Genomic DNA, 21,897 nt, shown 5'->3' on the forward strand with positions numbered 1-21,897 from the left:
CTGGGCCAGACTACACTCAATCATAGATAGTAAAGACTTAAAGGTTGAGACCGAGTCTGCGTCTCTCACATGGGTAGGCAGACCATTCCATAAAAATGGAGATCTATAGGAGAAAGCCCTGCCTCCAGCTGTTTGCTTAGAAATTCTAGGGACAATTAGCAGGCCTGCGTCTTGTGACCGTAGCGTACGTGTAGGTATGTACGGCAGGACCAACTCAGAAAGATAGGTAGGAGCAAGCCCATGTAACGCTTTATAGGTTAACAGTAAAACCTTGAAATCAGCCCTTGCCTTAACAGGAAGCCAGTGTAGGGAAGCTAGCACTGGAGCAATATGATCAAATTTCTTGGTTCTAGTCAGGATTCTAGCAGCCATATTTAGCACTAACTGAAGTTTATTTAGTGCTTTATCCGGGTAGCCGGAAAGTAGAGCATTGCAGTAGTCTAACCTAGAAGTAACAAAAGCATGGATACATTTTTCTGCATAATTTTTGGACAGAAAATTTCTGATTTTTGCAATGTTACGTAGATGGAAAAAAGCTGTCCTTGAAACAGTCTTGATATGTTCGTCAAAAGAGAGATCAGGGTCCAGAGTAACGCCGAGGTCCTTCACAGTTTTATTTGAGACGACTTTACAACCATCAAGATTAATTGTCAGATTTAACAGAAGATCTCTTTGTTTCTTGGGACCTAGAACATATAACACATAGAACACACAGCTGTACATATATTGAAATGTACAGCTGTGTGTCATCCGCATAGCAGTGAAAGTTAACATTATGTTTTCAAATGACATCCCCAAGAGGTTTATGATTGGTGTTTCCTTAGTTTTGGCAATTACCTGTACATTATACATTTGCAGGTTTTCTGCACTCATAAGCTTCGCTTAATCAGAAGGGGAAACCCCACACATCATAGACTAAAGCACGTGTCAAACTCATTCTATGGAGGGCCCAGTGTCTGCGGGTTTTCGCTCCTCCATTGTACATGATTGATGAGTTAAGGTCACAAATTGTAAATAACGCCCCTCACCTGGATGTCTAGGTCTTAATTGAAAGGAAAAACCAAAAACACAGTCACTAGGTCCTCCGTGGAATGAGTTAGACACCTCTGGACTAGAGGACAGTGGGTATTGTTCCACTTTTAGAAATCAGATTAATTTGGACAAGGTGCTCAGATCTAAAAGTGCTGTATTCATTTCATACTATGTGACTGTGTGACATTGCCAATCAGAATCACCTGCACTTTTCTGGTGCATATATGTATTCATTATTTAGCTGACAGTAAGCCCCCTCACTGGCATCCCATTCCACGACACACATGGTCACCATTAGCCAGCCTCATTAGTAAGAGTGATATATGTTTTCAGTGTATTCAACCAGGATAATTAACCCTGTGGTTGGTATATAAGACAATCAGGAAGGAATTCTGGCCAAAGCTGTATGCTAAAGCATTTAAATCACTTGAAAGCATAGCCTAACTGGAAATAGCTAAATCATAACTGACGCCCAATGCCTGAAAACACAGTCATGATGATAAAGCTAATTGAATATGGTTGAATATCTTTTTTTCATTGCATATCTAGCCTGTTCAGTGAAATAGCTAGCAGCACAGATTTCATTTGTCTGGAGAATTGTTCCTAGTTCAAATGTACATTGGGCTGGTTTTATATATAGTACCAGTCAAACGTTTGGATACACCTACTCATTCAAGGGTTTTTCTTTATTTGTACTACTTTCTAAATTGTAGAATAATAAACTATGAAATAACACATATGGAATCATGTAGTAATCAAAAAAGTGTTAAATCAAAAAATATTTTATATTTGAGATTCTTCAAAGTAGCCACCCTTTGCCTTGATGACAGCTTTGCACATTCTTGGCATTCTCTCAACCAGCTTCATGAGGTAGTCATCTGGAATGCATTTCAATTAACAGGTGTGCCTTGTTAAAAGTTCTTTTTTTTCTTTCCTTCTTAATGCGTTTGAGCCAATCAGTTGTGTTGTGATAAGGTAGGGGTGGTATACAGAAGATAGCCCTATTTGTTAAAGACCAAGTCCATATTATGGCAAGAACAGCTAGAATAAGCAAAGAGAACGCCAGTCCATCATTACTTTAAAACATGAAGGTCAGTCAATATGGAACATTTCAAGAATATTAAAAGTTTCTTCAGGTGCAGTCGCAAAAACCATCAAGCAATATGATGAAACTGGCTCTCATGAGAAAGGAAGACCCAGAGTTACCTCTTCTGCAGAGCATAAGTTCATTAGAGTTACCAGCCTCAGAAATTGCAGCCCAAATAAATGCTTCACAGAGTTCAAGTAACAGACACATCTCAACATCAACTGTTCAGAGAAGACTGCGTGAATCAGGCCTTTATGGTCGAATTGCTGCAAAGAAACCACTACTAAAGGACACCAATAAGAAGTAGAGACTTGCTTGGGCCAAGAAACACGAGCAATGGACATTAGACCGGTGGAAATCTGTCCTTTGGTCTGATGAGTCCAAATTTGAGATTTTTGCTTCCAACCGCCTTGTCTTTGTGAGATACAGAGTAGGTGAACGGATGACCTCCGCATGTGTGGTTCCCACTGTGAAGCATGGAGGAAGATGTATTTATTTATTTTTATTTTTCTGTTATTTTACCAGGTAAGTTGACTGAGAACACATTCTCATTAACAGCAACGACCTGGGGAATAGTTACAGGGGAGAGGAGGGGGATGAATGAGCCAATAGTAAGCTAGGGATGATTAGGTGACCATGATGGTATGAGGGACAGCTTAGGAATTTAGCCAGGACACCGGGGTTAACACCCCTACTCTTATGATAAGTGCCATGGGATCTTTAATGACCACAGAGAGTCAAGACACCTGTTTAACGTCCCATCCGAAAGACGGTATGATGGTGTGGGGTTGCTTTGCTGGTGACACTGTCCGTGATTTATTTAGAATTCAAGGCACACTTAACCAGCATGGCTACCACAGCATTCTGCAGTGATATGCCATCATTTTTCTTTTTCCATAGGACAATGACCCAACACACCTCCAGGCTGTGTAAGGGCTATTTGACCAAGAAGGAGAGTGATGGAGTGCTGCATCAGAGGACCTGGCCTCCAAAATCTCCCGACCTCATGTTATTTCATAGTTTTGATGTCTTCACTATTATTTTACAATGTAGAAAATAGTAAAAATAAATAAAAACCCTTGAATGAGTAGGTGTCCAAATTTTGGACTGGTACTGTATATGAGAAACTAGAAAAGACAATCAATTTCAAAAATAGGCCTTGTTCGGCAGTCCCAAAAGTATACTACCCACTTTTTGACTTAATTGAATTTTCATCATAAATGCACTTACATTTTGACCCGGTCTACTAAAATGAAGTTTTATCAAATCTACTGACAATATTGATGTTTCTTAGTCATGCTGATGTAAGCCAAAAAGGGGATTGGTTACAACTCAGTGAGCACACTCCCATGTACAGCAGGTATAGATAGCATAAACACCCACAAATAGATTATTTTATAGTATCATACAGATTTTTCACAATAACAAAATGATCACACATACAGCAACAAGAGTTATATAAAGTATAAGCTTGGAGAAAAGCAATGGTTTTGTGGAGAGCTCTTTTGTATAGTCGAGGTTTGAACATAACAGGAATGTAACCCACAAAAACACTGGCTACATACTGTAATCAGTCATGTCTGACATGGTTAGATGACTACATATCTCAACGACTGATCGGTGTGTTGACCCTTCAACCATCTTCAGAAACAACCTCTGTCTCCTACTTGAAATTGCAATCAGACCACATTTATTCTAATTCATTTTAAAGGACAGCAGAGCACATGCAGAGAATAGAAGACTATCCTTCATGTCAAATATTGTTGTGTTATTGTAAAAAAAAAATGCCTTTCTCAGTCTACTCACCTGGTGGCTTGTCTACACAGGGGGGCTGCCAATCATTCACTCTCTAGCAGAGAGCAGTTAACAAACAAACAATTAACAAACAAGTCATAATATTGTATCTTGATAACAAATTCACACATACACCATACTGAGTCAGATGTCTCACACAAATATCACATTTATGTATAAAATCAAGTTCAACCACTTGGTAAACGCTCTTTAAAATGACATGCATTCTCTCTCTCTCTCTCTCTCTATGGTTTGTGAGTGTTATGAAACTGAAGTACAAACTGCTAATGTATAACTGCATTTACATATTCATGCCAAGCGGATGAGAATGCATATGGGAATGTCTGATCTCTATCCTCCAGGTTTGGGACATTGTGGTCACATCACAGATTGGCCCTCCCTCCAGGTGGTACTGTAGATGGCAACAACAATCAGGATATAGTAGACCCACTGATACATAAAGGTGTTGTAGTGCTGAACTGAATAAACACTGAATCGTCTGAGGATGAGTCACATTAAGTTACAACTATGCAACATAAAACGTTGAGATCAAGAGAGTACAAAAAGTGAGTCAATCAAATGTGCGGGTGTCTTTTGACCTGTGCCATATTTGATTGTCCACCACATGATCTGGAGGTTGGGCTGTGCAGGGCTGCAGGCTCAGGGAACAGAAGGTTGAGGAGGTGACCATCTAAGAGACGAGCTGCTAGACCTTTCAGACAGTTCTCTGTGGGGCACCAAGGAAACATCAATCCCAATTATATCTCTTCCATGCATGCACTTTATCATTCATAGTCTCATTCAGTGTCAGTCAAACTTCTGTTCTGTATCTCCAGAACAAATCTAGAGGTCATGGATCAGCTTCTCCAGAGGGATCTCTCTCTCCCCGAGCAGAAAGTCTCTCTTCAGGCTGGTGCCCTTATTCACCACCTTGATCTTCACTGCCAGGTTCTTCACCTGCACTGAGGTCACAGAGTCAAAGAAGAAGTCCTCATTGAACACAGGATTCCGGCTGTTCTTGATGATAGTGCTCCTCTGTTTCTGCAGCTTGCCAGGGTTCAGGTACAGCGACACGCAGCAGTTGATGCTCTTGATGTCGTACACCTTGTCATATAGCTCTTCGGCAGCCAGAACACGGATGCGCAGGCGGGCTGTGCCGGCATCGTAGTCGGCGCTTAGCCTCACCCTGCCGCCATTCTGCAGGTTAATGGTGTGCTCACGGTCCGACGGCCCACTGCCGTGGAGGGAAGGGGAGTGGAGACGCCGCGGCACGTTGGGACTGGGCTCGGCCGAGCTGCACTCGTCTGTGGATAAGGAGCTGTGGCGGGCAAACTTGCTCTTGGCCTTCACCACCTTGGCCTGCGTCTCATGTGTGAAGATCTTGAGCAGCGAGGCAGAGCGGGAGAGCAGCGGGGAGCTGAAGGGAGAGGACTCAGCCGAGGAACAGGTGTCACTCTCCCCTCCACTAAAGTAGCGGTACGGGTTGTGAGAGGCGGGGTTGAGGTGGTTGCCCTCGCTGACGCTGCTCTTCCCCTTCCGCTGGCAGTTGGGGGAGGTCAGAGGGCTGGTCTGGTCACAGTGGAACAGCGACTCCTTGCGGCGGGTGTGGGGGCTCTCCATCAGAGTGGCAAAACCATAGGAGGTCTGGGTCTTGGGGACGTAGGGCAGTGACATAGCAGTCTGAGACTGAGGGTCAGCATTGGTGTCCCCTGCCACCACATCATCAGCGGTCTCTATCTGGATGATGTGACGGTTTGCTGCCCTCAGCAGGTTCTTGGTGTCCCCAGCCAGCTTGACGACCAGACGAGGACTTTGAGGACTGCTGATTTTCTTACTGCCAATGGTCTGCTCAGAGGCCGAGAGCCAAAGGCCTTCCTTGGGCTTGACGACGTCCAGGGTCTCAGGCTCTGGGGGGCAGGAGACCAGCTTGGGGGGAATAAAGAAGTCAGGGATCTTATCAGGGGTGAGAACATTGCTGTAGGCTGGAGTATTGCCCTCCTTGTCCCCATTCTCCCCCCTCCGGAGTACAGTGGTTTCTACCGACCCACGGATCTTGTCCAGAACCCACATGGTCCCACTGGGCTTCAGCAAGTGAGATACGGGGGTGTTTCTCTGTCTGCAGGCAAAAGCACAAACAAGGCAGCAGTTATTGGTGTGAAATATATTTATTAATACACTGAGAAAATCACATTGTAGCTGTTACTATATCTGTGCCAGAAATGGTTAACTGAATCTAAAAACTAGAAAAACAAATAAATGGACCCCAATGTGTCAAGTTTATATTTAATCAATAGGGACCGATGGGGTGTGATATATGGCCAGTAAACACCTGAGGTGCCTTATTGCTATTATAAAATGGTTAGCAACATAATTGGAGTAGTAAAAATAATTGTTTTGTAATACCTGTGGTATACCACGGCTTTCAACCAAATCAGCATTCAGGGTTCGAACCACCCAGTTTATAATTATTTAGGATAGAGATGTTGAATAAATAAATAATTTGTGCAGCCTAAATAAGAGGTACATAGGACATGACTGATTTACAAAGGCTAAGAAAACACTATTATTGTACATTTACTCATACAGTACATTCTATGTTGCAGTAAGTAACCTATACTATGCCAACATGTTGCACAGCAAATTACTCCTGTGGAATAATAAAGTCTACATTAGTCAAAATAACAAATGAAGCCTAGATTACGTTTATTTATCTTTTTTGTTAAGGTTTCATTTGGTTCTTTTAAAAATATGACGCCAAAAAAAACACTTTAGCACATCACTGAGATCCACTTCAACAGCCATAGGAAATTCTATTCTATTTCTTCTGTTAAATTCCTTAGTCAAAAAATCCTTAAGGATTAGTAATTTTCCCAATAAAATCCTATTTTGTGTCACCTCTATCAGAATCCTATTGCACTACTTTTTCATATTGGGAATCAAAATCATTCCTATTGGATTTTGTGTCACCTCTATCTATCATTATCATATTGGAATCCTATTGGACAATTTTTTTCCTATTGGAAATCAAAAGTAATCCTATAGGTTTTTGATCAATCTTTTAGGATTTTGTCATAATCATAATCCGATTATAATTTTTTCTTAATTGAACCCATTAAATGATATAGTTTGTTGTAATTTGTTCCAGTACAATATAACATTAATTACAACAATTTCGTTGTTTGGAAACAACAATTCTATATTCATTTCGGTTTCATTCATCACCACAATATAGGAGCGATCCAAGGCTGCAAGTTCATTTTCAGTATGACCACCAGTACAGTTCACCTTTTTCAACAAAGTTCTACTGTGTTACAGTTCATATAAGAAAATCAGTCAATTGAAATAAATAAATTAGACCCTAATCCATGGAATTCACATGATTGGGCAGGGGCGCAGCTATGGGTGGGCCTGGGAGGGCATAGGCCCACCCACTTGGGAGCCAGGCCCAGCATATCAGAATGAGTTTTCACCCACAAAAGGGCTTTATTACAGACAGAAATACACCTCAGTTTCATCAGCTGTCCGGGTGGCTGGTCTCAGACAATCCCGCAGGTGAAGAAGCCGGATGTGGAGGTCCTGGGCTGGCATGGTTACATGTGGTCTGCGATTGTGAGGTTGGTTGGACGTACTGCCAAATTCTCTAAAACGACGTTGACCTCCAACGTCGTTTTAGACGTTGGAGGTCTTTTTTGGCTTATGGTAGAGAAATAAACAAATTCTCTGGCAGCCGCTCTGGTGCACATTCCTGCAGTCAGCATGCCAATTGGGAAAGGGTGATACCTAGTCAGTTGTCCAACAATGTATTCAACTGAAATGTGTCTACCGTATTTAACCCAACCCCTCTGAATCAGAGAGGTGCGGGGGCTGCCTTAATCAACATCCACGTCTTCGGTGCCCGAGGAACAGTGGGTTAACTGCCTTGCTCAGGGGCAGAACGAATTATTTTTACCTTGTTAGCTCGGGGATTCGATCCAGTGCTCTTGGCCCAACGCTCTAACCACTAGGCTACCTGCCGCCCCAATTGCACGTTCCCTCATCTGTGGCATTGTGTTGTGTGACAAAACTGCACATTTTAGAGTGGCCTTTTATTGTCCCCAGCATAAGGTGCACCTGTGTAATGATCATGATATGCTCACTAACAGGGATCAAAACAAATTTGTGCCCAAAATTTGAGAGAAATAAGCTTTCTGTGCGTATGGAACATTTATAGGATCTTTTATTTCAGCCCATGAAACATGGGACCAACACTTAACATGTTGCGCTTATATTTTTGTTCAGTATATATTTTCCTCTTAGAATGTACACCATCTTTACATAGCTAAATAAAACAATTAGTACAGTAACACAAAGATACGAGCATTTCTTTCATTTAATATATAATAGTCAGGGTTTCACTTGGGGAGCTCCCGAGTGGTGCAGCGGGACTCCCTCCCTCCCAGGGTTGTACCTTGCCTTCCCCACCTGCCCCTCCATCCCCACAAGAGCCGCAACCCCCCGCTCCCTCCCCATCCTCCCTATTGCCCTCCTGGATGTATCTACCAGTGCGCAGCTAGTGAACTCTTGGCACACCTGAAATAGGTCATCTTTTTTTAAACCAATACCTATGTCACATTATATCAAATTGTTAATCTAGCTCTATGCTGTTTGGCTGTAATGTCAAATAGCACACCTTTTTGACACAAATATAAACAACCTTGCAAACAATCACAGTAGGTTTCATATCTATTGTTGTTGCAGTTAATGTGTGACGCAGATGCTTACTCCCTTGGAACTTGGGGAAACAAGTGCACGAGATAGCGGTTCCCCAATATAGGATCATCCAACACAGTCTCACATTCAATTCGCGCATATATGTACAAAATGTATTTCAGCAGATTTCGTGCGTTTTTGTGCATTTTTGGGGTGTTTTGGGGTGGTTCAATTCGTTTGAAAATACACGAATTTCCGTGCTACTTAATTCGTGCGAAAATACACGAATTTCTGTGCTACTTAATTCGTGCGAAAAGACACGAATTTAACCAGTAGGCGACACAAGCCGTTGCAACAACCATGTAGACGCGATAATTTGTCTTTCATTTTTGTTCTTCTTAATGGCTAATTCAACGTCATGAATATACAGAAATGTTGTCTTTGTTTAACCATGTTTAAAATGTGTCGTTGTATGCCTATATGTACTGTTTTAGACTTGCTGAACAGAATTTTTGAGAAAAGACGCACATTTAAGTGCGACTTAATTCGTGGGAAATATTGTTTTATTAATGCCAATGCTGTTTTCTGTGCTTGATTTCGCTTAATACTTTGGATACTGGTGCACTTGTAATCAGAACGCCTTTTTGTCATGTAGGCAACCATACACGATTTTCTTCATAACCCATTTCATATTTCGTGGAGCCTAAATTACACCATTTTCTTCATAATGCATGTATTACATGTGAATGTAAAATAATGAATTATGTTGGCTTACACTTATGGCCTTTCCAAGGCCTTTCCATACCTTAAGGGAACATTTTAGCACTCGCCATATGGTTAGTGAGAAACGCCACTTGCAAATGTAAGGTCCCTTACTAGACGTCCTGCAACGTTTCTAAAATTCGTGGACGGCGTCGGGCCGTGCGCGGGGGAGAGATCTTTCAGGAAGTCATCAAACTAAATCTCTCGGACGTTCGGTTTCCGTTTTATAAAAATAACACATTTTGGTCATTTTTCCGCAGTCTCGGAAATTCCCACCAGAGGGAAAATAAATAATATTGCAAATGCACAAGCACATTGCAAATGCATGTGGCCTTTTCTCCTAAACGGAAAATATTTCGAAGACGTAATGGACAGTTGGCCCCGAACAAGATGGCGTCGAGGCCTCAACGCTTTTTGAGTTATGGCCATTTTTCTGGGATTAAAGGTCAAAAACGCAAAGTAGGGTGCTAATTTGACCGCTTCACGTCAAAGTACATAAGCATACGGTGTCAGGAAAAAAAGAACCAGCCATTTATCTATCGTAATTTAAGAGAAATCGTACATTGACAAATTGGTCATGTTCACAAAAAGGAGTTAAAAAAAAAAATAATTACAGATCCAGTTGCAGTGTGTTCAGACGAACATTTTTTAAGTGGGTCTCGAAGCTCTGCCAGATTTCTGTGATTTTATGTGATTTTATGAAATAACACACACTCATTTAACCCTCTGTAAATAAGTCAGTTCTTAACATAAAGACTTAAACCTCAACATTATATAAGAGCCTACCCCAAGGAGGATATGTGTTCACTTTCAGCTTCCTATGTCAACCGGAAGTACCTTCAAATGGTGCCATAGGGTCAGTTTCGAAGGGTTAAAAAGGTCAGATCTGCCTCCCGGGTGGCGCAGTGGTCTAGGGCACTGCATCGCAGTGCTAGCTGCGCCACCAGAGTCTCTGGGTTTGCGCCCAGGCTCTGCCGCAGCCGGCCGCGACCGGGAGGTCCGTTGGCCTAGCGTCGTCCGGGTTAGGGAGGGTTTGGCCGGTAGGGATATCCTTGTCTCATCGCGCTCCAGCGACTTTTGTGGCGGGCCGGGGGCAGTGCGCGCTAGCCAAGGGGGCCATGTGCACGGTGTTTCCTCCGACACATTGGTGCGGCTGGCTTCCGGGTTGGAGGCGCGCTGTGTTAAGAAGCAGTGCGGCTTGGTTGGGTTGTGCTTCGGAGGACGCGTGGCTTTCGACCTTCGTCTCTCCTGAGCCCATACGGGAGTTGTAGCGATGAGACAAGATAGTAATTACTAGCGATTGGATACCACGAAGAAAAGGGGATAAAAGGATGGAGTGAAAAAGTACGGTGCTTAAAGACACACAAAGCCTGCAATGGCATTGCCATTATCTCCAGGCCGTGCCGAGTTCAACGAGATGCCCCGCTTGACCGTAGCTAGCTCGGTCTGAGTGCAGCGACAGGGACAAGAAGAAGGACCCAAATGACCCTTTGACCTCAATTTCATATTCTTTTGCTTTTGGGAGACAGAGAGAGAACCGTTAAGGTTAGAAGCACAATTTGACCTCAGGAACGTTCCTAAGGTCCTCCCGATCTGTGCAAGCCTAACATTGACCGTGTGGCATTAACCCTTAATAGTTAAAAGAAGGTGTTTACATCAAACAGTTTACAATGACATGTCTCCCCATAGGAGACATGCCTGCTCCCCTAAATTCAACCTGAAGCCTATGTGGGTTAATAATGCCTTATGAACCTGTCTTCGATGACAATCCATCAGGCCACTATGAGGTCTACCTGTGTCGATTCTAAGCTTCCTGGAGCAACCGGAAGTGGTTAAATCACCCTAAAAGTGTTTGCCATACCCAACCTGCAGTTTGAGAGAAATAGTGCATTCAACCCTATGTAAATCAGTGAGTTCTTAACGTATAGACTTAAAACTCAGGATTCTGTAAAAGCCCACTCCAATGAGGATATGTGTTTACTTTCAGCTTCCTGTGCCAACCGGAAGTGCCATAATTGGTGTCAAAAGGGCTGTTTCGAAGGGTTAAAAAAGTCAAATCTTTCCAAAACTTAATATATGTGAATAGGAAACCCTCATGAACTGTAAATCAGTCATTCATCCCATCAGATTTCAAGGAAAAATTTACACACCCACACAGAAAGGATGGAGTGACACACTGAGGGGCTTAGAGGCAGACAGTGCCTGCAATATCAATCAATCAATCAATTTTATTTTATATAGCCCTTCGTACATCAGCTAATATCTCGAAGTGCTGTACAGACACCCAGCCTAAAACCCCAAACAGCTAGTAATGCAGGTGTAGAAGCACGGTGGCTAGGAAAAACTCCCTAGAAAGGCCAAAACCTAGGAAGAAACCTAGAGAGGAACCAGGCTATGAGGGGTGGCCAGTCCTCTTCTGGCTGTGCCGGGTGGAGATTATAACAGAACTATGCCAAGATGTTCAAAAATGTTCATAAGTGACAAGCATGGTCAAATAATAATCATGAATAATTTTCAGTTGGCTTTTCATAGCCGATCATCAAGAGTTGAAAAACAACAGGTCTGGGACAGGTGGCGGTTCCATAACCGCAGGCAGAACAGCTGAAACTGGAATAGCAGCAAGGCCAGGCGGACTGGGGACAGCAAGGAGTCACCACGGGCGGCAGTCCCGACGCATGGTCCTAGGGCCCAGGTCCTCCGAGAGAAAGAAAGAGAGAAGGAGAAAATTAGAGAGAGCCAAGATTTTCAAAATTTCCATAAATGACAAGCATGGTCAAATAATAATCAGGAATAAATCTCAGTTGGCTTTTCATAGCCGATCATTAAGAGTTGAAAACAGCAGGTCTGGGACAGGTAGGGGTTCCGTAACCGCAGGCAGAACAGTTGAAACTGGAATAGCAGCAAGGCCAGGCGGACTGGGGACAGCAAGGTGTCATCATGCCCGGTAGTCCTGACGTATGGTCCTAGGGCTCAGGTTCTCAGAGAGAAAGAGAGAACGAGAGAATTAGAGAGAGCATACTTAAATTCACACAGGACACTGGATAAGACAGGAGAAGTACTCCAGGTAACCAACTGACCCTAGCCCCCCGACACAAACTACTGCAGCATAAATACTGGAGGCTGAGACAAGAGCGGTCAGGAGACACTGTGGCCCCATCCGAAGAAACCCCCGGACAGGGCCAAATAGGAAGGATATAACCCCACCCACTTTGCCAAAGCACAGCCCCCGCACCACTAGAGGGAAATCCTCAACCACCAACTTACAATCCTGAGACAAGGCCGAGTATAGCCCACAAAGGTCTCCACCACAGCACAAACCAAGGGGGGGCGCCAACCCAGACAGGAAGATCACGTCAGTAACTCAACCCACTCAAGTGACGCACCCCTCCTAGGGACGGCATGAAAGAGCACCAGCAAGCCAGTGACTCAGCCCCTGTAACAGGGTTAGAGGCAGAGAATCCCAGTGGAGAGAGGGGAACCGGCCTGGCAGAGACAGCAAGGGCGGTTCGTTGCTCCAGAGCCTTTCCGTTCACCTTCACACTCCTGGGCCAGACTACACTCAATCATATGACCTACTGAAGAGATAAGTCTTCAGTAAAGACTTAAAGGTTGAGACCGAGTCTGCGTCTCTCACATGGGTAGGCAGACTGTTCCATAAAAATGGAGATCTATAGGAGAAAGCCCTGCCTCCCGCTGTTTGCTTAGAAATTCTAGGGACAATTAGGAGGCCTGCGTCTTGTGACCGTAGCGTACGTATTGGTATGTACGGCAGGACCAACTCGGAAAGATAGGTAGGAGCAAGCCCATGTAACGCTTTATAGGTTAACAGTAAAACCTTGAAATCAGCCCTTGCCTTAACAGGAAGCCAGTGTAGGGAAGCTAGCACTGGAGTAATATGATCAAATTTCTTGGTTCTAGTCAGGATTCTAGCAGCCGTATTTAGCACTAACTGAAGTTTATTTAGTGCTTTATCCGGGTAGCCGGAAAGTAGAGCATTGCAGTAGTCTAACCTAGAAGTAACAAATGCATGGATACATTTTTCTGCATCATTTTTGGACAGAAAATTTCTGATTTTTGCAATGTTACGTAGATGGAAAAAAGCTGTCCTTGAAACAGTCTTGATATGTTCGTCAAAAGAGAGATCAGGGTCAAGAGTAACGCCGAGGTCCTTCACAGTTTTATTTGAGACAACTTTACAACCATCAAGATGAATTGTCAGATTTAACAGAAGATCTCTTTGTTTCTTGGGACCTAGAACAAGCATCTCTGTTTTGTCCGAGTTTAAAAGTAGAAAGTTTTCAGCCATCCACTTCCTTATGTCTGAAACACAGGCTTCTAGCGAGGGCAATTTTGGGGCTTCACCATGTTTCATTGAAATGTACAGCTGTGTGTCATCCGCATAGCAGTGAAAGTTAACATTATGTTTTCGAATAACATCCCCAAGAGGTAAAATATATAGTGAAAACAATAGTGGTCCTAAAACGGAACCTTGAGGAACACCGAAATGTACAGTTGATTTGTCAGAGGACAGACCATTCACAGAGACAAACTGATATCTTTCCGACAGGTAAGATCTAAACCAGGCCAGAACTTGTCCGTGTAGACCAATTTGGGTTTCCAGTCTCTCCAAAAGAATGTGGTGATCGATGGTGTCAAAGGCAGCACTAAGGTCTAGTAGCACGAGGACAGATGCAGAGCCTCGGTCTGACGCCATTAAAAGGTCATTTACCACCTTCACAAGTGCAGTCTCAGTGCTATGATGGGGTCTAAAACCAGACTGAAGCATTTCGTATACATTATTTGTCTTCAGAAAGGCAGTGAGTTGCTGCGCAACAGCTTTTTCTAAAATCTTTGAGAGGAATGGAAGATTCGATATAGGCCGATAGTTTTTTATATTTTCCGGGTCAAGGTTTGGCTTTTTCAAGAGAGGCTTTATCACTGCCACTTTTAGTGAGTTTGGTACACATCCGGTGGATAGAGAGCTGTTTATTATGTTCAACATAGGAGGGCCAAGCACAGGAAGCAGCTCCTTCAGCAGTTTAGTAGGAATAGGATCCAGTATGCAGCTTGAAGGTTTAGAGGCCATGATTATTTTCATCATTGTGTCAAGAGATATAGTACTAAAACACTTAAGTGTCTCTCCCGATCCCAGGCCCTCGCAGAGCTGTGCAGATCCAGGACAGCTAAGCCCTGGAGGAATACGCAGATTCAAAGAGGAGTCCGTAATTTGCTTTCTAATGGTCATGATCTTTTCCTCAAAGAAGTTCATGAATTTATTACTGCTGAAGTGAAAGCCATCCTCTCTTGGGGAATGCTGCTTTTTAGTTAGTTTCGCAACAGTATCAAAAATAAATTTTGGATTGTTCTTATTTTCCTCGATTAAGTTGGAAAAGTAGGGCTCTTCGGTACTGCACGGTACTGTCTTTCCAAGCTAGTCGGAAGACTTCCAGTTTGGTGTGGCGCCATTTCCGTTCCAATTTCCTGGAAGCTTGCTTCAAAGCTCGGGTATTTTCTGTATACCAGGGAGCTAGTTTCTTATGACAAATGTTTTTCGTTTTTAGGGGTGCAACTGCATCTAGGGTATTGCGCAAGGTTAAATTGAGTTCCTCAGTTAGGTGGTTAACTGATTTTTGTCCTCTGACGTCCTTGGGTAGGCAGAAGGAGTCTGGAAGGGCATCAAGGAATTTTTGTGTTGTCTGAGAATTTATAGCACGACTTTTGATGCTCCTTGGTTGGGGTCTGAGCAGATTATTTGTTGCGATTGCAAACGTAATAAAATGGTGGTCCGATAGTCCAGGATTATGTGGAAAAACATTAAGATCTACAACATTTATTCCATGGGACAAAACTAGGTCCAGAGTATGACTGTGGCAGTGAGTAGGTCCAGAGACATGTTGGACAAAACCCACTGAGTCGATAATGGCTCCGAAAGACTTTTGGAGTGGGTCTGTGGACTTCTCCATGTGAATATTAAAATCACCAAAAATTAGAATATGATCTGCTATGACTACAAGGTCTGATAGGAATTCAGGAAACTCAGAGAGGAACGCTGTATATGGCCCAGGAGGCCTGTAAACAGTAGCTATAAAAAGTGATTGAGTAGGCTGCATAGATTTCATGACTAGAAGCTCAAAAGACGAAAACGCCATATTTTTTTGGTAAATTGAAATTTGCTATCGTAAATGTTAGCAACACCTCCGCCTTTGCGGGATGCACGGGGGATATGGTCACTAGTGTAACCAGGAGGTGAGGCCTCATTTAACACAGTAAATTCATCAGGCTTAAGCCATGTTTCAGTCAGGCCAATCACATCAAGATTATGATCAGTGATTAGTTCATTGACTATGACTGCCTTTGAAGTGAGGGATCTAACATTAAGTAACCCTATTTTGAGATGTGAGGTATCACGATCTCTTTCAATAATGGCAGGAATGGAGGAGGTCTTTATCCTAATAAGATTGCTAAGGCGAACACCGCCATGTTTAGTTTTGCCCAACCTAGGTCGAGGCACAGACACAGTCTCAATGGGTATGGCTGAGCTGACTACACTGACTGTGCTATTGGCAGACTCCACTAAGCTGGCAGGTTGGCTAACAGCCTGCTGCCTGGCCTGCACCCTATTTCATTGTGGGGCTAGAGGAGTTAGAGCCCTATCTATGTTGGTAGATAAGATGAGAGCACCCCTCCAGCTAGGATGGAGTCCGTCACTCCTCAGCAGGTCAGGCTTGGTCCTGTTTGTGGGTGAGTCCCAGAAAGAGGGCCAATTATCTACAAATTCTATCTTTTGGGAGGGGCAGAAAACAGTTTTCAACCAGCGATTGAGTGCTGAGACTCTGCTGTAGAGCTCGTCACTCCCCCTAACTGGGAGGGGGCCAGAGACAATTACTCGATGCCGACACATCTTTCTAGCTGATTTACACGCTGAAGCTATGTTGCACTTGGTGACCTCTGACTGTTTCATCCTAACATCGTTGGTGCCGACGTGGATAACAATATCTCTATACTCTCTACACTCGCCAGATTTAGCTTTAGCCAGCACCATCTTTAGATTAGCCTTAACGTCGGTAGCCCTGCCCCCTGGTAAACAGTGTATGATCGCTGGGTGATTCGCTTTAAGTCTAATACTGCGGGTAATGGAGTCGCCAATGACTAGGGTTTTCAATTTGTCAGAGCTAATGGTGGGAGCCTTCGGCGTCTCAGACCCCGTAACGGGAGGAGTAGAGACAAGAGAAGACTCAGACTCAGACTCCGACTCGCTACATAATGGGGAGAACCGGTTGAAAGTTTCTGTCGGCTGAATGAGCGACACCGGTTGAGCATTCCAACAGCATTTCCCTCCAGAAGCCATGAGAAAGTTGTCCGGCTGCGGTGACTGTGCGGGGGGATTTATACTAACGTTACTATCTGTACTTACTGGTGGCACAGACGCTGTTTCTTCCTTTCCTACACTGAAATTACCCTTGCCTAACGATTGCGTCTGAAGCTGGGCTTGTAGCACAGCTATTCTCGCCGTAAGGCGATCGTTCTCCTGTATATTATGAGTACAGCGACTGCAATTAGAAGACATCATGTTAATGTTACTACTTAGCTTCGGCTGTTGAAGGTGTTGACGAACCATGTCCAGATAAAGCGTCCGGAGTGAAAAAGTTGAATGAGGGAAAAAAGTTGCGATGGAAAAAACTAAAAATATAAACGGTAATTAAAAACAAAAACAAAACAAAAAAACGTAAAGTTGTCAGCTAGCAAAGTAAAGTTGGCAGCAAAACGCACAGCAACAAAACGCACAGCAACACGTCTGCAGATTCAACAGGAAGTGACGCAGGAATGCTGATAGTTAGCAATAGTTACTTTTGTTTGAACTTTTAAAGAACCGTCAGACCTAGAGTTCTGAAACTTTACAAACCTGTTCTAGAGCTCAGGTCGATTAAGCACGGTGAGTTATGTGGCTCTAGAAGGTTCTCGGACCGATAAAAAGCCTCGGTGCATTTGCATTGACTTCAATTCATTTTGAGCATTACAAAATGGTGACATTTAGAAAAGTCCCAGAGTTGCACGACTAGGTGCATTGAAACCGGCTCGGCCCATAGAGACGGACCCCGACATTTCTGTCCGATAGCTCATTCAAGGACCCCGTAGCAAGGCATGGAAAAAAGTGGAATTTCAGCACCAATTAAGGTTTTGCTCGGGCACCGAATGACCTATCGAGCCGAAACTTGGGATTCGAGGTCGCCTCACATAGGGCTAAAAATAATGTGAAAACTGGACCCGCAGCTAGAACATAACTACCTATTATTTGTTTTATTATGGTTTAAATGGAAGGCGCTGTGAATTTTGGGCCTGCTCTGAAATATGTGATAGTTGGCTTCTAAACGAGTTGGAAAAAGTGAGTTTGGAGTCAGATGGTATCAGTTTGGTGTCTGAAAATATCTAATTGGCTGATGGACACTGACTTGCTAGTTGACTTTTGTGCATTTGCAATATGTTTCAACAGTGAAAAACCACCAAAATAGCATTCTGAAATTACCACTAAAAATGACATCACCATAGCCGTGCCGAGTTCAACGAGATGCCCCGCTTGACCGTAGCTTGCTCGGTCTGAGCGCAGCGACAGTGACAAGAAGATGACCCTTGACCTACATTTCAAGTCTTTTGCTTTTGGGAGACAGAGAGAGAACTGTTAAGGTTTAGAAGCACAATTTGACCTCAGGAACGTTCCTAAGGTCTCTGTGCAAGCCTAACCTTGACCGTGTGGCATTAACCCTTAACAGTTAAAAGAAGGTGTTTACATCAAACAGTTTACAATGACATCTCACCCCATAGGAACACATTGCCTGCACCCCTAAATTCAACCTGAAGCCTATGTGGGTTATGAATGTCTTATGAACCTGTCTTCAATGACAATCCATCAAGCCACTATGAGGTCTACCTGTGTTGATTCTAAGCTTCCTGGAGCAACCGGAAGTGATAAAATCACCCTAAAAGTGTTTTGCCATACCCAACCAGCAGTTTGTGATATATAGTGCATTCAACCCTGTGTAAATCAGTCAGTTCTTAACGTATAGACTTAAAACTCAGGATTCTGTAAAAGCATACCCCGATCAGGATATGTATTTACTTATAGCTTCCTGTGCCAACCGGAAGTGCCTTAAAATGGGGTCATAGGTGCTGTTTCGAAGGTTTAAAAAGGTCAGATCTTTCCAAAACTTTAAATGTGTGAATCGGTCAACCCTCATGAACTGTAAATCAGTAATTTCGCTAAACAGATGTCAAAGAAAAGCTCTCTCTCACACACACACACACACACACACACACACACACACACACACACACACACACACACACACACACACACACACACACACACACACACACACACACACACGGAGTGAAAAAGTATGGTGCTTAAAGACACACAGAGCCTTAAATGCTTTTAGGGGGGATCCAGACTTCCATACCCGCTCTGGGAGCGCTATACTACCGCCCCAAATCAATGGGTGCTGGCCTGAGTGATTTATGGAGGTTTTCAAAAAATATTCTGTTTTTTCTTCTGGAAAATATTTTATGTTTTTTCTTCTCGAGTCAATGGCCTGAGTGATTTATGGAGGTTTTCAAAAAATATTCTAAGTCCAAACTTTTCGTGCACCTGGTATTTTTTTGGGGTTACCAGGCGTCATTTTTCAAAACGGTTGAAATTGCTTTTAGGGGGCATCCAGAGTGTCACATGACCGGATGAGGTAACTATTCTTGTTCTTCTTGTAACTTTCCGGTAGGCTAGAAGCTTTCCGGTGTTTTGCTGCTCGACACAGGTCGACGCAGGTATTGCACTTGATTTATCGTTATCGTAACCGTAGGTGTAGCCAAGTGGAAATACGAAAGCTTTCTAGCTATTTCGCACTGACGGTAATTTGAACACAAGAACGTTTCTAGTGAAAAGGTGCTACACTCAGAGCCATGTATTTACACTCAGCCACCCTAGCCTTATTACGGGTTAACGTTTTGGTAATTTTGGTTGGCCAACAAAATGTAAGACTACAATGACTGCATACGTTTCCCCAAATGTTATACGAAAAAAAAATGTTTTGTTATTGATGGACAATGGCAAGGCTGCCATTGTATTTTCAGTTACATTCTGTTCAATAAAAATGGTTTATTTTTTAAGAAATACATGGAACTACAACCGAATAAAACACCATTAACCATGGTTAATGGTCATGCATTGCTTACATTCATTCTATACTGAAAAGTCTGTTCAGAAAAATCGAAAACAGTACATATAGGCATAAAACCACAATGTTTTAATAGGGATTAAATAAAGACAATATATATATAACCTCTTATGGTTATATGGTTAAAAAAAAGACAAAATATCTATATATTCATAACGTAAAATAAATAAATACAGGCGATCGCGTCTACATGGTTGTTGCAACGGCTTATGTCGCCTACTGGTTAAATTCGTGTCTTTTCGCACGAATTAAGTAGCACAGAAATTCGTGTATTTTCGCACAAATTAAGTAGCACAGAAATTCGTGTATTTTCAAACGAATTGAACCACCCCAAAACACCCCAAAAACGCACGAAATCTGCTGAAATACATTTTGTACATATATGCGCGAATTGAATGTGAGGCTGGGCTGGATCATCATCTCAAGTGGCAATATTGGCTGTTTATGAAGTTATTATAGTTCACGTGTCCACCTTCATAGGTAATTACATTTAAGTCATTTAGCAGAGCGACTAGGGCACATAAACAGATTTTTCACCTAGTCGGCTCGGGGATTCAAACCAGCGAACCTTCGGTTACTGGCCCAACGATCTAACCACTAGGCTCCCGTCTTAATTGTCTAATACATTTGGAGGGTGGGTGCGCCATATGTTAAGCAGCCAAGTTAACAATAGTGTATAGCCAAGTTTTGAGGATAATTCCTTTAGAATGTAATGAAAATATCTATACAATTCCCATCAACAAAATGAATAGGATTCCAATACAAGGGTCCAATTAGAATCCAATAGAACAATCCTATCAGATTTTGGAACCAGTGTTATTGGACTCCTATATGATTCTATCCTATATGATGTTATATACAAGAATCTAATAGAAAATTCCTATCAATGTCCTGGAGTCTGGTGTAGCGGTCTAAACTCCGGACCACATTTCCCCCCTCAGCGACAGAGGTTTGAGCCCCGCATCGGCCGACTGTCTGTGCCCTTAATCACCACTTCGATATCAGTCTGCCTATCTGTCCTGTCAAAAAATATTACATTTAAATAACTCAGCTCTCCTTTAAAATAACATTTTTTTTTAAATATATCAGATTTTGAAACCAGTCCTATAGGATTATATCCTACACAATCATATAAAATCATATAGGGTAGGTTCCAAAATCTGTTTTTCCTTTTGGATTATAATATACATATATTTTTTAGGATAGGATCTTTTGACTAGGGTTGTTGAATTGTGTGGTCAGTTCATATTGATAAGAGATGGACGATACAGACAAAATGCTAGCCGGTCTAGTTTGTGATGAATTTGCACAATCTTGAATTGATAATAACTTTGCCTTTAAAGAGAATGAAGACGGATCTCCGTTGATTTTAGAAAAACTTGGTGTAGCCTACCATCGTAAGAACGTCAATTTATTATATAAGGAATCAATAATGTAGAAGTGTATATTAGCCTAGTATTAGCCTATCATAAAATAAAGTGCAACAAGTGCAAATAAGAAGTTCGCAGACTATACCATTGGCGTAGCCTATGCTCTCCCGTGCCAGAATATATTTAATTACTCACCCTTGAGTGAGACAAATATACAATTTTAGATACCTGTTGAATTCAGTTTAATACACTTACTGAAGACGTGGAGGCTGCTTTTGTCGACTTGATTCTTCCGCAACAGGTGTTTTCTCCCGCCTCCTCTGGATCTCACACTGTTTGCAGAACTAGGCTGGCTGGCTGGCTGGCTGTGGCTGACTGTGGCTGGCTGCTCTGCACCCCAGAGACCAGAGATGGACTTGCGCTTCTTGAGCGACTATGATGCATTTTATACACTCTCCCGGCGGCGATGTTGGGAGCCGACCAATAAGATAAAACTATTATATCCTAGTCTAGAGAGCCAGTGACAACATTCTATTAAGCTGAACCGCGGCGCACTGGTCTATGGCCAGTGACGTGAACGGGCAAGTGCTGAGGAGTAGTTTTGTATGTAATAAAGCCCTTTTGTGGGGGTAAAACTAATTCTGATTGGCTGGGTCTACACCCTCCAAGGCCCACCAATGACTGCACCCCTGCCCAGTCATATGAAATCCATAGGTTAGGGCCTAATGCATTTATTTCAATTGACTTATGTCCTTATATAAACTGTAACTCAGTAAAATAGTTGAAATTGTTGCATGTTGCATTTATATTTTTGTTCAATAGCTTGTACTAATTTCCAGCATCAGTCAAAACTACAGGCTTTGAAATAAAAAATATGACATACTGGTAAAAAATATATAGATTATAAGAGAGAATAAAGCAGAATAACATAAAATAG

The 21,897-nt window shown here is 42.7% G+C and overlaps 1 protein-coding gene across 2 annotated transcripts; it reads right to left on the reverse strand.

Moving 5' to 3' along the window:
- Positions 1-590: 590 nt before the first annotated feature.
- LOC139541052 (C2 calcium-dependent domain-containing protein 4C-like) lies at positions 591-21,517 on the reverse strand. Of its 2 annotated transcripts, none has more exons than XM_071345230.1 (2): positions 21,216-21,517; positions 591-6,029 (listed from the first exon to the last, which is right to left on the reverse strand). In XM_071345230.1, the coding sequence occupies exon 2, from the start codon at positions 5,981-5,983 to the stop codon at positions 4,757-4,759; it is 1,227 nt and encodes a 408-aa protein (XP_071201331.1). In that variant the 5' UTR covers positions 5,984-6,029; positions 21,216-21,517; the 3' UTR covers positions 591-4,756. The 2 variants fall into 2 exon arrangements, 1 of the variants encoding a protein (XP_071201331.1); XR_011668311.1 differs by lacking the exon at positions 591-6,029 and adding an exon at positions 10,681-18,016.
- Between the last annotated feature and the right edge of the window lie 380 nt (positions 21,518-21,897).

Source organism: Salvelinus alpinus, chromosome 16, assembly GCF_045679555.1.
Source record: "Salvelinus alpinus chromosome 16, SLU_Salpinus.1, whole genome shotgun sequence".
NCBI classification, from domain to species: Eukaryota; Metazoa; Chordata; class Actinopteri; order Salmoniformes; family Salmonidae; genus Salvelinus; species Salvelinus alpinus.

What these genes read in the sequence shown, in the direction of transcription:
- LOC139541052 (XM_071345230.1), bottom strand. Translation starts at nt 5,983, where the DNA reads ATGTGGGTTCTGGACAAGATCCGTGGGTCGGTAGAAACCACTGTACTC.